At 41.2% G+C, this 15919-nt stretch overlaps 1 protein-coding gene across 1 annotated transcript in view; it reads right to left on the bottom strand.

The window, feature by feature from the left end:
• The window catches only part of rnf19a (ring finger protein 19A, RBR E3 ubiquitin protein ligase), a 29376-nt gene that overhangs the window by 11250 nt on the left and 2207 nt on the right, over positions 1–15919 (bottom strand). The window contains exon 2 of the mRNA XM_022753218.1: positions 2122–3159. Coding sequence (XP_022608939.1) covers positions 2122–2876 — 755 coding nt within the window. The 5' untranslated portion in view covers positions 2877–3159. The remainder of the gene's footprint in view (positions 1–2121; positions 3160–15919) is intronic.

The following is a 15919-nucleotide window of genomic DNA, read 5'->3' as shown; positions in this document are numbered from 1 at the left end:
AAGAGTTACACATGTGCTATCTGACTCTGGCAAACATGAATACAAGAGGAAGGAAGGAGTTGGTTGATAAAACAATGTGTGGCTGCTACTGCTACAACTGCTAAGATTTGTAAAGTTGTTTTTCTTTGCTTTGGTATTGTCGGCCCGTGGTCCTGTGGTTGCAAAGAAAAGCAAAGAATAGGCTGTCAATTCAACACACTCAATTGGCAGTATTGCCACCGATAAGGGTCAACCAGTGCCAGCAGTGGTAGACACACTGCAAAAACTATGGACAATGGTCCGCCCCAACGCTCAGCTCAAAGAAAAGGAAATGGCTATACAAGTAGTTGAGTAAGTGGGCAATCGAGATACAGTCCACCATGTTTTTCATGACCACTTCAGAGTCAGCCTCACAGAGAAAAATGGTTCAATACATTTTTAATTAATGTAAATTCTTATTCTATTCTTATTCTAGATGCTTCCTCAATTTTGTGAGTTATGAAGATCCAGCAGTTAAGGGACTTTAGACCAATGTCCACTTAGCTATATACAAATGAGCAGCAGATTTGATTTGTCAGTGCGTCAGTCACCATTTCACCCTGCATGGCCTCTGTAAAGACGGACTGCAGTGGCAGTGTGGGGGACTGGGTGGAAGCAAGCCAACGAGTCATCACTCAGGAATGGGATTAAACAGCAAAACTGTTACAGGGGCATGCAGCAAATAATACAGAGAGCTGAAACGAAAACAAACAGGGAAGGAGACAAACAGACAGCTGGTACAGAAAAGATAGCTGGAAAAGAGACCAACAGACTGGAAAAGACAGACAGAGGTATGGGTTCTCCTGTGACATAATACACTGTGCATACATATTACACAATGTTATTTAACAGTTACAGATCAAGTTGAAAACAAATATTTGTTTCTGCTTCTCACCCTTTTTTGTACTTCTATTCCTCCATAACTATCATGTTACATCTGTTTATACAACAGTTAGTTCTGATCAAGTAATTTGATTGGACAAGAGTCATTCAATGAGTGCCGACAGAGTTGGGACTTTTAACTATATGTATCACTCCGCTTTACAGTCGTTCAATTAACCGTTAATCAGCGTTACATTAACGGTCATTACCTCTCTTGGATTGTAACAGACTTTGCAAAGATGAACCTATTTCCAGAAATAACATTTGAACTAAATTGCGTGTGGTCATCAGAAGAGGATGAAGGGAAGAAATCTGGATACTTGAGTGCACACCTGAGGTAACGTGTGGACAACGTAGCTAGCTAGTGTGCACTGTGCAGGTCAGGAATGTTTATGTGTTACTTAGCAACAGTCCGGTACCAGTCCAGTTGCAGAACTATATGTGTTGGCGTAGCCGAATAAATGGTAAAATAAACAAACAAATTATAATCTGTTGGCCTGTGGCCTCATACCTATGACCATACCACAGCTGTGCTGATATTCAGTACAACATCACTCCTTCATGTGTTATATTGCTTAAGTATGAAAGTATGAAAAATAGCATTTTGTGATTCTGATCTCTGAAACCAAGTCCTTCATTTTCTCAGCGATATCTTGAGCTGATGAATGGCCCATATTCTCTGAGCTGATGTATTTAGTCTTGACCTAGCAACAGCAATTTACAAACAATGCTGTCTTATATTTATTATTATATATTAAATTATCTCAGGTAGACAATGACATTAACTTGATGAAATGGAGCCTGCCTTGGAAAAATGGTGACAGGTGCAGAGATATTCCCTTCTAAGAGTGGGAAGTCACAGCTGTCAATCAATACGTGAATGGTGTACTACTAATCTAATGCTCCTTTTGAACCGAGCAGTGTGACACATTGTACACAACGAGGATGTAGGCAAAGGGCTGGGCAGAGCATAACAGAAAAGGGAGAAGGAAGGTTGGGAAGAACAGAGTTGCCTAAGTCTCATGCAACACTACCTATAGGTGCAAGACAGTAATCTGAGGAAACTTGCAACACTCTATCTCACACACCACACAACAGGTAAACCTGAGACACCCTGAACACACTGAAAAGCATTCTTGAGAAACCACTATGTGTAATTTCCACAGCTTATGCAACAGGTTCACTGTGTAATTGTTTTGTAAATTTAAATTCACTGCTTACCCACAGTCTGGCGCGGGGCACCAGCGGCAGTCAGGATCAGCCACCAGCCACCTCCTCAGCATGAACTCCTCATACTTCTCCATGAGCGCCCGGTCACTCAAGATCATGCGGATGTCGTGCGGGTTGAAGCGCTCCGAGCACTCGGGGCAGCTGATGTTGACGCGCGACTCTGAGATCTCAATGCGCAGGTACTGGCGCAGGCAATCGATGCAGGAGCGGTGGTGACAGGTCATGATGTCAGGGAAGTTCTCCCTGGAGTGGCGCAGAAGGCACAGCGGGCACTCCAGTAGCTCTGCCCCCACCCCACCCCCCACCTTAGAGGAAGAGGACGAGGTAGAGGAAGAAGGCCCTGAGGCAGATGAGGTGGCAGCAGCAGCAGCGGCGGCGGCGGCGGCAGCGGCGGCGGCAGCAGCAGCAGCAGCAGCAGCAGCGGAGGCAGCTCCGGCCCCAGCCACAGAGAAGGCAGAGTTCTTGTCATTACACATCTCAGAGTGGATGCTCTCAATGCTGGCAATGCCATCCACCCCTGCAAGGCCTCCAGGTCCAGGGTGCTGGAGCTCTCGGGACCTTTGGCGCCCTAATTTGGGCTCCCGTCCTCGCCTTCTGAAAAGAGAGGTCAGGGAGAGGCGCCTCTTCTTGGGGGCTTTTTTCACAGAGGGCAGTGAAATTGAGGAAGCAGTGGACTGCAGGTCCCGGTCAGAGCCCATCACCCCACCACTACCACCACCCAGCTGCTGGTGCTTCTGCAAGCTCATCTCTCCTGAGGGGGGGGAGGGGTGTGCCAGTGGGGAGCCAGGGTTAGGTAGCCTGTCCCTCACATGTGCAGGGAGGTCTGGGAGAGGGATGGGACTTGGAGAGGGGGTAAGGTGGTGGATGAGGGAGGGGGAGGATGGGCCAGGGTGGGGGGATAGGGCTCCAGAGGGCCCGTCTGCGTTTAAGACATGGTGGCTTCTCCTGATCAACCTCGTGGTCACATCTAATAGCCGGATTTTGGCGGAGGGGTGGGGGTCACCTGCTGTGAAACTGAAGCAACAGAACCTGGAGAGAGCAAAGGAAGAAAAGTGTGGAAAAAGGTAAGAAAAGAGAGGAGAGAAGAGAAGGAAAGAAAGAGTAGGAGGGAGAGAGAGAGAATAAAGGAAAGAAATGTTAATATATGTTATAAATTTCAATAATTCAGTCACACTGAAAATGCAATGACAGAAAGTAATTTTTCAGTCAGGCGCATGGGCATTCCTAAACCTTAAAGGCAAGAATTCAAAGTGTAAGAACTAAAATTCTGAATAAAAATTTCATTGGTGGACACCGGGAAATTTATTTTCCTTTTCATCAAAGTCAACCTAAGATAATAAATCAAAGAACATTCTGCAGATCTGAAAGAGAGGGAACATTGTTCGTTGCATTTGACAGTTTGGTATTGCCTTCTCTAAACAGGAGAGGAGACGGTGTGAATGACAACATATTTTGTGTTTAATCAATGGCAGTAGTATTGTAAATTCATTTTGGTGGAAAAATTATGAACATTTTGTTGAGACAATAAAAAAATTCTCATCTTAATTTTAGATTGGTGATAAACAACTTTCTTCAGGAATAGTGAACATATTGTAAGAGGTTTATAATGTAAGATATAAAATAGGGCTGCACAAATAATCAAAATATTATTGAAATCGCAATATGGCCAAGTGCAATAAACGTGTAAAATGTGTCACAACATACCATAAATGAAGCATTGTGATGTACAGAGATGCCACAGCCTACAAACCATATTCTTCAGACATAAAGGAACATACTTTTTTGGAACAAGCAACAAATCACATCATCATCATTTTTATATTTTTGTCTGTGATAATGAAATGCAAAAATGGCCAATGAAACAATCGATGATGATTTTATGCTTATCATTCAGCCTTAATAAAAAATAAATACTTTGGCATATTCATGTCAGTGCAATAATTGTATGTATCTAAATCCCTGAGCATGGCCTTCCAATCCTCAGTTACAGTAAATACTGCAGTTTTCCAATGTAGTTGCTAGTTTTTGACATTTGGCTCAGTTAGTATCACAGCTGGCAGAGTGCAGGTTTGCAGAGCTGATCGGAGCATCAGTAACAGATGAGAGGAGAGGACAAAGAGTCAACAACCTTGGACAGTATTGACGCAGAGACACAGCGCTCAGATCTGACTGTAAGATCAACAGTGGCAAGGCCTGGGCCCAGACTGTCCTCTGCTGATAATGGCAAAAGATAAAGCATGGCAGAGTGGAGCAAGGGTTTGCCTTGGTAAACTGGTTTCTCATTCACAAGCAATTGAGGCAGCCACTAATGTAAATCACAATTGCAAAGACAGATGAAGTGAATCATTTTAAGTTCAAAAGCAATAAACAGCATGTGTCAACTTTAATACCAGTGTGACCATTTTTCTAATGTGAATCTGCCAAGTGACAAACGAAAGGTACATAACGCTAGATAGTTGCAGTCAAAAAACAGCAACGTTATGTTTAATGTTGCTTTAAAAACTGCAGTCATTGTAAATAAAGCTCTACAGCAAAAACAAGACCGGGTCAAAACCTAGTATATGGCTGGACCACGTATGGACAATATGCAAAATTGAGGACATAGATTAAAACTATAGTGGAACCACTGTATACTTCAACTGATATCATTGCATTGTATTCGCATTCTGCCCAGTGTCAGCTGGTTTCTGCCCTGTATCTGTTTGCTCCTCTCATCCTGTCTGTGCTCACATATATAATAATTTAATAAAGCTGAATTCCCAATAAAACTGTTCTAATTTACATGTTTTCTGTTTCTGTTGTCAGGCAATGGCCATGGAAGTTTGATATAGTGCCCAGTCCAGTATTTTTTGAAAAAAGTCTCTTAATTTAGCAACAAATGCAAACGATGAAGTTAGCAAAATTGCAGGCTGTAAACAATCCCCAAATTGAAACTGTGCCAATTCATTTAAAAAGGGCAAAGGCGTGTGTAACGTCATGACTAAGTCACATGGTATTCAGGTGACCAATAGTGTAACTCGATCACTCACTCACTCATTCAGTCTTTTTGTTTTGCTCGTCATTCTCTCTCTCTCTCATACCCTGAGTGATGACAGTAGGATGACAGACACATTTTATATAGATATACTCTAATCCCATATTTTCCTTCAAAATACCTCAGTGGTTCCCACACATAGATTTTACTTGGGCACACCACCCAAGTATATTAACAGCCGCCAAATTATATTTGGCGACACATTTTAGCATTTTTTTTTTATCCATCCAAGAGAACAACACCATCTGCAATCAATTACTCTCCCATCACTCTACCGGTCCTGTTCGTTCTGCTATCACAAGAAGGGTCTACTGACAATCGCCCAGCATCTGCAGAGAACCACACACACAGAAAGAGAGGAAGAGGGGGAGACAGAGAGAGAGAGAGAGACAGAGAGAGAGAGAGAGAGAGAGAGATTAAAAGAAAGACGTACGTTAAAAGACAAGGATATTTTACAAGCACAGACCAGGTAAAGCAACTCCTTGGCACAATTCTAATCTGGTCCCTACACACTCCCACTAAAGAGACAGACTTTAACTCCGTGTGGAGTCACACTAGTGGCTGTGGAGGGTCTCTTCATTAAAGGGGAGGGTATAAATACAACGGCAAGCTTTGGGACACCCCCACCTTACTCAATGGAAACATAAAATTCATTGTTACCAACATATTGTGATTAAATCTTATCTAAAAGATAATCTTATACACAGCATTGACAAAGATGTAGATGTGTGGGCAATGACATGGCCCTCATCACATCCATGGCATAGTTAACTTGTAAAAGGAAAATTATTGATTAAATAAATAAAAAATTCACTCACATGCTTCTTTGGCCGCATTTTGTTTTTGCTGAACATGTTTTCGTTTGCTGTCTTAATCTAATTATATCCTTATTTTTTCAATTTAATTTTCAAATATCAAGTCAAATAAAAAAACACCCCATTTTTTCGGGTACACATCGCCATGTTAATTCCAAAATACAATTTAACCTCTAATTTTGTCATGTGTGCATGTCTGTTTGAGGTAATTTATGACTTATCTTTTGGAAATAAACACACAGAACTCACATTAGTAGGTATATGGCATTTAATCCATTCTGGACTCAAAGCAATGCTGCACTCATCTGGGAGTGGGGTTTGTAAATCTGCATTGATGCAGACTCGGTGTTGGAGGGCTTTATAATCCACTTCCATTTAAGGGTCGTTAGTTTGGAACAACACGCGTTGCGGTGGACCCTTCACACGAACGGGCAAATAGAGTGAGACTGTGTAGGGGCCGGATTGGAATTGGGCCCTTTTTTCTTTATTGTGTATTGTTTTCTGACATGGTAGTTAGCTCCGAATTCTATGAAAGAAAGCGGCAACTATGCTGCGTTGGTAGCTACACATGCATCAAAGTTGTCCTGGCTAAATATAAGGGGAAATGTGTAGATCTGTTAAGTATATTATGTGAAGTTAATAAAATATTTCATAAATCAAAATATTATGTTAAAGATCACACATATTTGTTGTTTGTCAAATGTAGCAGACCATTTTTGTGCCCACAGGTCATACCAGTCCTTTTTGCCAGCTACCACCACAAGTATATTTCAGACCTGTGAGAAACACTGTACCTATTCCAATACCTGAACCTATCACATAATAGCCTTCGCCTTTGGTGTTAACAAACAGCAAAGCATGTACAAAATACAAATAGTAGTTACTGGATGTAACTCCAGATCTATGAGTACATGCATAGTCCTCTAACTGCAGGCCCCGCTGGCTCGCTTTTTAGATATAGGCTGCTGAGTTCCAAAGGGAGATGAGCAGCGTGTGAGACCACAGTGGGTGGTTGCTACCCCCTGATTGGGCAGTAAGTGCAAAGATCTATGTCAGGGTGCCAAGTCAGAGCCTCAAAGGTGTTAACCAACAGCAAAGCCCATTAGAGGGCCATGCACATACTCATAGAACCCAAGTTACATCCAGTAACCACTATTTTACAAAAGCACTGTACTCTCCATGATTCGACATCTGTGTTGTGCTTTGTGTTTCTGGGAGTGGTGATGAGGTTGGTGGAGAAAGAATGTCTGTTATTTTATTTTAGGAGAGTGTTGCTACTGAGGTCCAGCTTGCTTGTTGGATGTCCATCCCTCAGTGTGCATGTGCGTGGTTATCCGAGTCTTTGGTTACACCTTGGCAATCAACCATGCTCTGGAAACACATACAGCAGTGCCAAGGGACAGAGACCTACCCATACACATACCCATAACCTACACACACAAGCTACAGAGACCTGTACAGCATGCTCTATCATACATATTGTATATGTGCATACCTTGTAAGAACTTACTACAATTACAGTTAAACAGTACCTCCACAAATCTGTCAATCTACACCACTATACCGAAAGATCACAAGCACCACATAGCAGCTCCACAGCTGCAACCAAACACTGGCAAGATCAGCACCACACATCTCTGCTTTCCTGAAACACATGCTGCTCTCTCTCTCCACAATCTAGACCCCTTTTCTTTCTTTCTTTCTTTCTTTCTTTCTTTCTCTCTCTCTCACACACACACACACACACACACACACACACACACACACACACACAGAAAGAGACAGCGATCAGTGATACCCTCCCTGTTCCACAGCTCTGACGCTCCTTGTTTTGTGCCAGGACTGAAACAGAAAACTGATGTGGTGGGCAGGGTTGGTCTTAGTATCTCCTGCACATATGGAAGGACGCATGGGTCTCTGAAATGACATCTCTTCAACTTACACATTTTATGCTTAAGTATGTTCCTTAACATGTTGCCTTATTGCTAACCCCCTCTACCATTTAAAGACTTTTGAGGAGTTAGATACAGCAGGCTTTAAAGTGTTGTAAAATGTTTAATAGAAAAGTCACAGTTTTGTCATAGCTGCTGACATTTCCACCGCATCGAAATCAATCAAGGAGTGACTGTCCAGGTTTATCGCTACCGAAGGGATAGCTGTGTGTGCGGGTGTGTGATGAGAGGCCCGATGATGCTGACAGACTAGGCCAGCTGCCTCATCTGAAGGCCCTGGATATGTCTCACTCACAAAATGAAACACCTATATCAGCTCATTGGCTGTGGAGCTGTGGTCAGCAGTAAAGGCTTTTCTCATTCAGCTGGCTGATTTCAGTACATCAACACAATCCAAATCTACCCAATGTGAGTGGAACTGAGGGAGAACAGAAAGAGTGGGGGGTGGGGTTACGAGAAATCAAGGACAAGGTAACAACATGGAGAGTAAGACATGGAGGGGGGTGAAGAACCGTTAGCTCTCCTGGTACAAAATCTTTCCCTATGATTTGGCATCTTTTCATACAACTACAGTACATTTCCCCTCAAGAGATGTAGTGTTATTTCTAAAGTAAAGTAAAATGTTAAAAAAAACAAGCTAAATGGACAAACACAACAGGAATATAGAGCACTTCAAATTACTGTCACCATAACACAAAGTGATAATGCCACTCCCAAAAAAGCAAAATATGTCAAAGGAGGAGACACAAGAAGCAACTTAAATGCTTAAAAGTAAATATTTCTAATTGCTCAAATAGTGCATATATACATGCTACATACTTTATAGCATCTAAACTTGAGTCTAATACAGCATGTGTTGTAAGACAGAGAAAGGTGCAGCACTGCTGGACACACCACGCCACAGAGATTAAATTAATAGACTGTAATCTTGGGTAATCCTCAATACAAAGACAACTTCTAACTGAAATGAGCAGGATCTGGGTATGATATTAATGATTAATAAATGAAAACGCATTTAAGAGTGCAGTGACAATTTCCATCTGCATAAGCATGTTCATGCATAAGAACAACAAACAGAGAAAGCAGATAGAAAGATGAGAGCTGGTAAATGTACCAGAGCTTTCCTTGGGGACAGAGTTCATTAGGCATTCCAGAGAAAGAACACATCCAGTACCGACCTCGGCTGACCTACTCCAGCCTGGGAGAGTACAACTCTCATTCAACACACGGTGAGAACTATGATACACTAGACATTTAAACGCAACACAGATTTCCTGTAGCAGGGATTCGCGGTTTTCCCCTAAAAACTCATCTCTCTCTTCACCTACATGAATATGAAAAAATATTCAGGCCAAGAAAAAGTAAGTGAACCCTTTTGAATTATCAACATTATGTATAAATTGGTCTTCAACTGCTGCTAACCAGCCTATTGCTAATGGTTAAACAGTCTGCTAACTGCAACTGGTGATTACAGTCCTTGTGCTGCTCTGCAGCCTTGGCAAACTTGGCATAGCGCCACATGTACCAGTTCTCCACCTGAGCAGAACTACGGTCAACAGCCGCAGTCCAAGATGGTGGAGTTGAAGTTCATCCACAGGATGAGAGACCTGCCTGCAGACAGGAAAACACATGGTGGGATGAGCCAGGGCTAGCTGGTTAGCAGCAACTGAACTTTCAAATTGAAGTACTTACATATTGCACATCATATATACATAACAGCAACGTCGAAACCAACTAAGCAAAAAGTGATTGGTTGTGACACAATTTGTAAACATAAGAAAGCATTGTGAATGAAGAGGCGGCAGCGAGCGTACAAACATCCAAAAGAAGCGTGAAAGTACCAGAAAGATAAGAATCAAAACTTCTGGTCAGGACTTTCAGAATAAAATCAAAGAGGAAACAGGATGCAGAGATTTGTGAGTTGTGCCTTTGAGTTAGAGTGATAGGCTTTGTTCCCCTTCAACTTTATTTAATGGGTTCTTCACTGGCCCATGCCCTATCCCCAGTTTGGTGTAAATCAGTTATGTACTTTTTATATAATCCTACTGACAAGTAAACAAACAAAGACACGGGTGAAAACATAACCCCCTTGGTGGAGGTAACATAACAACTGCAATATTTGCATGTGGGTACTTGAAGGGGGGAATGACAAATCCTTTGTTTAAATATCTGCTGTCCTACCTGCTAACGTAAGAACTTGTGGCTTTTTTTGATAACTTGGGAAGGCCTCAACCTACCGTCATATTCTGTAACCCATCAGTCTTTCTACTGACTGTATATGAGCCAAGTGTTCCCCTGGGAAAAAGTGAGCGTAGAGCCCTGGAAGGGTAGATTTAAGTAGCTAATGTTAAATTATATGATATTGAATTCGCACGTGTACCACACAGGTTCAACAAAACCCTTTTATTTGTGGGGTGAGGAGGCTGCTAACAGAAATTCCTCTGTAAACACTACCATAGCAGGTCCATGAGTTTAATCAGTGTCATTTGTATGAAAGTGAGAGGAGATTATAAATAGGGTACAACCCTCCATGTCCAAGCCTTGTCTTTTCCTAGGCGACGGTAAACAGCACCTTTCATTAGTAGGAGTAGGAAAGGAGAGGACCACCCTGGGTGACTCAGCGGTGCAGAAGAATGCCTATCATTCCACACAGTTGACAATTAGATCTGGGATTCTACTAGGTCTAAAGTTAGCCAGCAGAGACTCACTAGTGAACTGTGTTTCTATAAGTGGTAGGCAGTGTGTGTGCAGGGTTACATATGAGTGGGGCAAGAGAAATCACCCACAAACTGACTGCAAGGTCTCTATCAGCAGTCTGTTTGTGGATGTTTTATAATGCCATTAAGACTCTTTATCAAGCACCTTTAACCTGTGTTTAGGAGATCTTTTGTCTCCAACATTGTTTTCCTTTTATATTAATGATTCATGACATCAAATTAAAGCTTCTAGCTTGGGAGGTTGATGATCAGATTGTGGGCATATTATCATATTCAAGACATAGTTTTACTTGCTTAACATAAAAAAGATCTGCAGATGATGCTGAACATTTTTGCAGAATGGTGCTGGAATGGAGATTAGTGGTAACTGAAGACAAAACAAATTTCACATTTTAGACCAAAATCATTAAAGAGAAATTCAGTTGTTTTAAATTCTGGTTCAATAGTGCTGTCATATACTGATCAGTACAAATATCTTGGCTCGATGCCGGATGAGAATATTGAAAGAAGCTGTTAGGATTCTAGCTCAGTCGGCAGGTAGAGCACTGGGATCTGTACTGAACAAAGTTCAACAATGTGGTAATCTAGGATTCCGTATTTATACACAACTTTATAATTGTGTGTCATTAAGGAGCTATTTGATTGTTTTGAGTCTATAAATTTACTTCAGTTCTGGCCAGTAGTGGAGATATGGGATGGGAACCTCCAAACATCAGACATAAACATCAAATGCTCTATCTTTGGAAAAGACTTGAGTTATGCTATAAGGAGTTGAATTATTTTTTTTGCAGATTTTATTTGCCAAGCCTGAGAGAGAAGGCATAATATTCTGTTGAAAAATATCCTGCAATTTTGTAATGAAATATTTGACCACAGTAACTGTACTTTTCGTGTATTGTAAACCCATCAGGGTTAGGCTCTTTGAGTGCATGACACAAAAATAAAACACAAATACATGCAAAGTTACTGTCAGGCATGGTAGTCATGTCACAGCCCAATTTGAAATTACTTATCCCATTTCACATAGTTGCAACGTGTAAAAGTATAAATAAAACACTATGACTTAGACACACAAGGCGATAGAGATACAACTAGTGACAAAGACAGACCAAATATATTCACAGATGGACTGCCAGATGTATAGGTACACAGACAGGGAGACAACAGCGTTAACAGGGTAGGAATGAGACAGGATGTAGACAAATGTGAACAGTGAAACATGCAGCAGCTGAGCCAGTGTAGTCGGCTAGTCAGTGTCACTCCAGCTGCATTCCTGACCTGCCTGTCTCCTGTGTAATGTTGCCTCTATGCACATTCCAGGGCTTCTATGGGGCTGGGGACAGTCACTGCATTAGTGAGGCTTCCACTGCATCATGAACAGACAGAGCAACCTCCTGGCAGGCGAGCTGAACAGCTATTGACCTATGTGGGATGAAGTCAAACAGTGTCCTTTCCTTTTCACCAAAGTGTGGGGCAAGCTGAAAACTGGGGAGTGTGGTTAGTTTCTCTATCTAAATGACAGGTTTAACGTTGTGCTAGTGTCGTCAGCAAAGACATTTAAATCATATCAGTGTGATTAAATGAATACTTCCGTGTTTAAAATAGAAGACAAATATAAAACCTGTAGGTAACAAATAATCAAAAACTTGGCCATGTATTATGTTTTGGATCTGACCCTTCAAGATACAAAGGATTAAAAAAAGTGCAAACAAAAACCACAACAGCAGTGTAAACAGGGATGGCACTGTTTAATGTACAAAGGAGAGGCAAGACAGGCCGACAGGGGGAAGAAAAGGAAAAGTTTCCAACCCCAACAAAGCCAGTACAGTCTCCAGCTGCCCCCCTCCTCCCAGACTTCCCCTCTTTCCTCCCTCACTTCACTCAAGAGGGGAGGAAATGAGGTAAGCATCCTGGCATTTCTGCTCAGCTGAGAGCCAAGAGCTCAAGAAAAGGGTGTGAAATAGAATGGAATGAACTGGTATACTGGGAGTATGTGATATATTTCCCCTGGTAATACTGAAGAGACAAAAAAATATGTATATATAAGTTTGGGTGATATGACAATAAAGCAACTACAGAGAGAAGGATCACACTAGCTGTGACACCCGTTGACATGTTGATTTTCAAACCCATGAGTACTCAGTAGTCGTTACTACGTTTTTGACAGGCATCACGGTTGGTGTGATCCCATCACAAGAAGGTCCTTAGTCGCTTCTAATGTCTTATAGTGGAAAGGAATGATTGAAATCAGGATATAGTGATGCATGACTAAAAACGAATGTGGACCAGTGTTGTAAAGTGGGGGGGCCAATGGTCCCTTTCCCTACTTTCTGCACCCTTGTTCGGACCACACCCATCTTTGAACTTGGCTTTCATTTTGATCCCAACTACACACCTCTAAAATGTTTTACAGGTTTTAGCAGTTTTAAACGTTTTTCTTGCAAGTTTGTGAAGCTATGGCAGTGTCAAAATCTGTCCACAGACACACAGAGAGACAGACATATAGACACCAGCCAAAGTACTCAAAACCACCTCTAGTTCCCATTACAGTGTCTCCAGGACCACATTTTGCCATGATGACACACACATACACACGTACACATAAACTCAAATGATGTGAAAACAATACCAGCCCAGCTATCGCAGCTGGTAATGAGCTGTAATAAGATCTATTGACTGGTAGAGATTTTTACATACCATTTATACCAATTCAGCCATTTCTTCAAGATCCCAGCCAGAGACAGGTACCAGAAAAATCCTAGTTGATGTATCAGTGCCTCCTTTCTAAATATCTCTTTAGCTGCCATATGCTCAAATATAAACATCTGTCACTAAAGCAGTGCAAGCACCGGGCTGTACACATCAATTGTGATCGCTAGAAATCAACAGTAACAAAAAAAGAAATCATACTACAATAATTTTCAAAAGGTACTGCTATTGCGATGAGGCATGATTTTGGTGGGAATGGTAATTTTTGTGTTTCATTTTCACTAAATATAAAATTGATAATTATTTTTGATTGGGTCTGTACCAAACAAGCATGTTCCCTTATGTCAAGAGAATATGATTTGTTAGCCAGGGCATCTCTGTAGCACCACAATGCTTCATTTATAATGGTATGTTGTGAAATGTTTGTAAATGCAAATGTGTGTATTCTCACAGTTCTCTGTCCCTGGCTGACTAGATATCTACCCACAGCAGTAAAACCTTGCATTATGTCCAAGGCCAGGGATAGTATATCATTAGTTAGCTGCAATCTTGTGTGGAGTTATGGATTACATTATAAAAAGTTTGCTTCACAACTGGCACATCCACTATGTGGTAACCAGCCCCCTATATCAGACTTCAGGGTAACATTAGCAGCTTTCTCATTCTCTGTATTGGATTTTGGGAAGTTTAGTCTGTATCCTCAGTCTTTTCCCTTGTAAAAGTGAAACATGTTTTAAAATGCCATACTAACAAATAAGCACAAATGTTATACTAAGTATGTAGGGTTATGTTTGAGAGAAATAACACTCTGATAATACTGTATATACTAAGGCTAACTAGCTTGTTTCCATGTGTTCTACATGGATCATGTACTGGAGATGATGCTTACTTTTTGTCTGGGACCTGTAGATATCACTTTCAAACATATCAGATACAATCATTAAATCATTATGTCTACCACACACACTCAGGGGTAGCATATATTGTGCTAGCGAGCTACAACTGATTAAAATCTGCAAGCAACTTCTGGCTCAAATGTGCCTGTTATTTCACAAATACTATTACTATTAATTGCCAATGCTCATTATGTGTAGCAAAGGTAATAAGCAGCAAATGAAAGTTCATGAAAGAAGCCCTCTCACTGTACTAAGTACTTCTGCCTTGCATTCAAGATGTCTTCCTTTTTGTGAGGAGTTCAGATATGATATTCTGTTTTTTGCTAGACAAGATCTATGAACACTTGACAGAATACCAACTACCTAAGGAGTTGGTCAGATCAATCAAATTGGCATCCTATTTTAATGCATCAAAAATGTATATGAAGTTAAGCACAATAACATATGTGCCTGTTCATACACGATGCATAAATGTGTCATAATCACTGACAGCACCCTGATGTGTTGGCCAGAACACCACCACCTAGCCTTGAATCTGTGTTTACCATAGAGCAAGAGAGGGATGTCACACAGGTCCTGACAAAAACACACTCAGAGAACAGAGCCCAGGTTGCCAGGCTGGCATGCTGGGCTAATGACCTTTCTTTCTCAGAATACACAGGTCTGGAAAACATGCTGCTAAGCCTAAAGCGGCCACTGACATCCAAACACCGATGACTCTAGAGGGCTGCCTCTAGCCATCATAAATGATAATACATGTGGTCTCATCCACATAAATGAATGTTGGGAGTCTCCATTAAAAATCTGTACAATTGAGCCATTAAGCACTGGCAATAATTTTCTACAATTCTTTTCCTAAATTATGAAATAATATATAATTTCTTGGTTAAGTATATGGCATATGCCAACCAAATAGAAGGAAATTATGTTAGCCCTCGTACACACTATGTTCTCATTTTAAAACAGTATTCAGTAACAATCTCTGTCTAACTGAGCGTTTTAGCTTCGTATCAGAAATAATCTCCATCCATAACAACACACCTGAAAACACATATCACATGAACATTTACGTACACTGGACATGTATGTGCCAGCGTAAACAGGAAGCAGATTGTCCACTCTTGCAGTCAGTTGCTCAGTTCCAGAAAATACTTTGAACAAGGAACAGCAATGGCAAAGAGTAAGACCACAGATTTCTTAGCTTTATAGAATGTAGATTTTAAATGCACAACAGCTGCTAGCAAAGACAACAAGGTCAGCAATGCTTGTAATTCATTATCCATGTTGCATTTACTACTGGTAATCGAGGCTGATGTCATTTGTTTTCGTCAGCAAAAAGGTCACGTGATAAGAATGTAACGAATCAGGGAAGTATTTGTAATGACTGATAAGACCCAATCAGGAAGCGAACATAGATGTCTGTGTCATTGTTTCCAAAAGTCTCAATTTCTGCCTATCCACACTAAAACGCAACCATGGAGTTTTTGAACTAAAACATGGCCTGCAGCGTTTTCCAAAGTCTCCCTTTTATGAGCTTGAAATACTCCAGAGTAGTGTGGACGCCAAGTGTAAACATAGCAGAAGTTTTGCGTTTTAGTGTGTTTGTGTTGCCTCAACCTCTTTCCACTTGCAATTTGTCTGCCACTTTGTAGTGTAAATAGAGCAT

This window comes from Seriola dumerili, unplaced genomic scaffold, assembly GCF_002260705.1.
Source record: "Seriola dumerili isolate Sdu_G_001 unplaced genomic scaffold, Sdu_1.0 BDQW01000191.1, whole genome shotgun sequence".
In the NCBI taxonomy this organism is placed as follows: Eukaryota; Metazoa; Chordata; class Actinopteri; order Carangiformes; family Carangidae; genus Seriola; species Seriola dumerili.
Note: the sequence above shows the minus strand (reverse complement) of the source record. Positions and strands in the feature narration are given on the sequence as shown.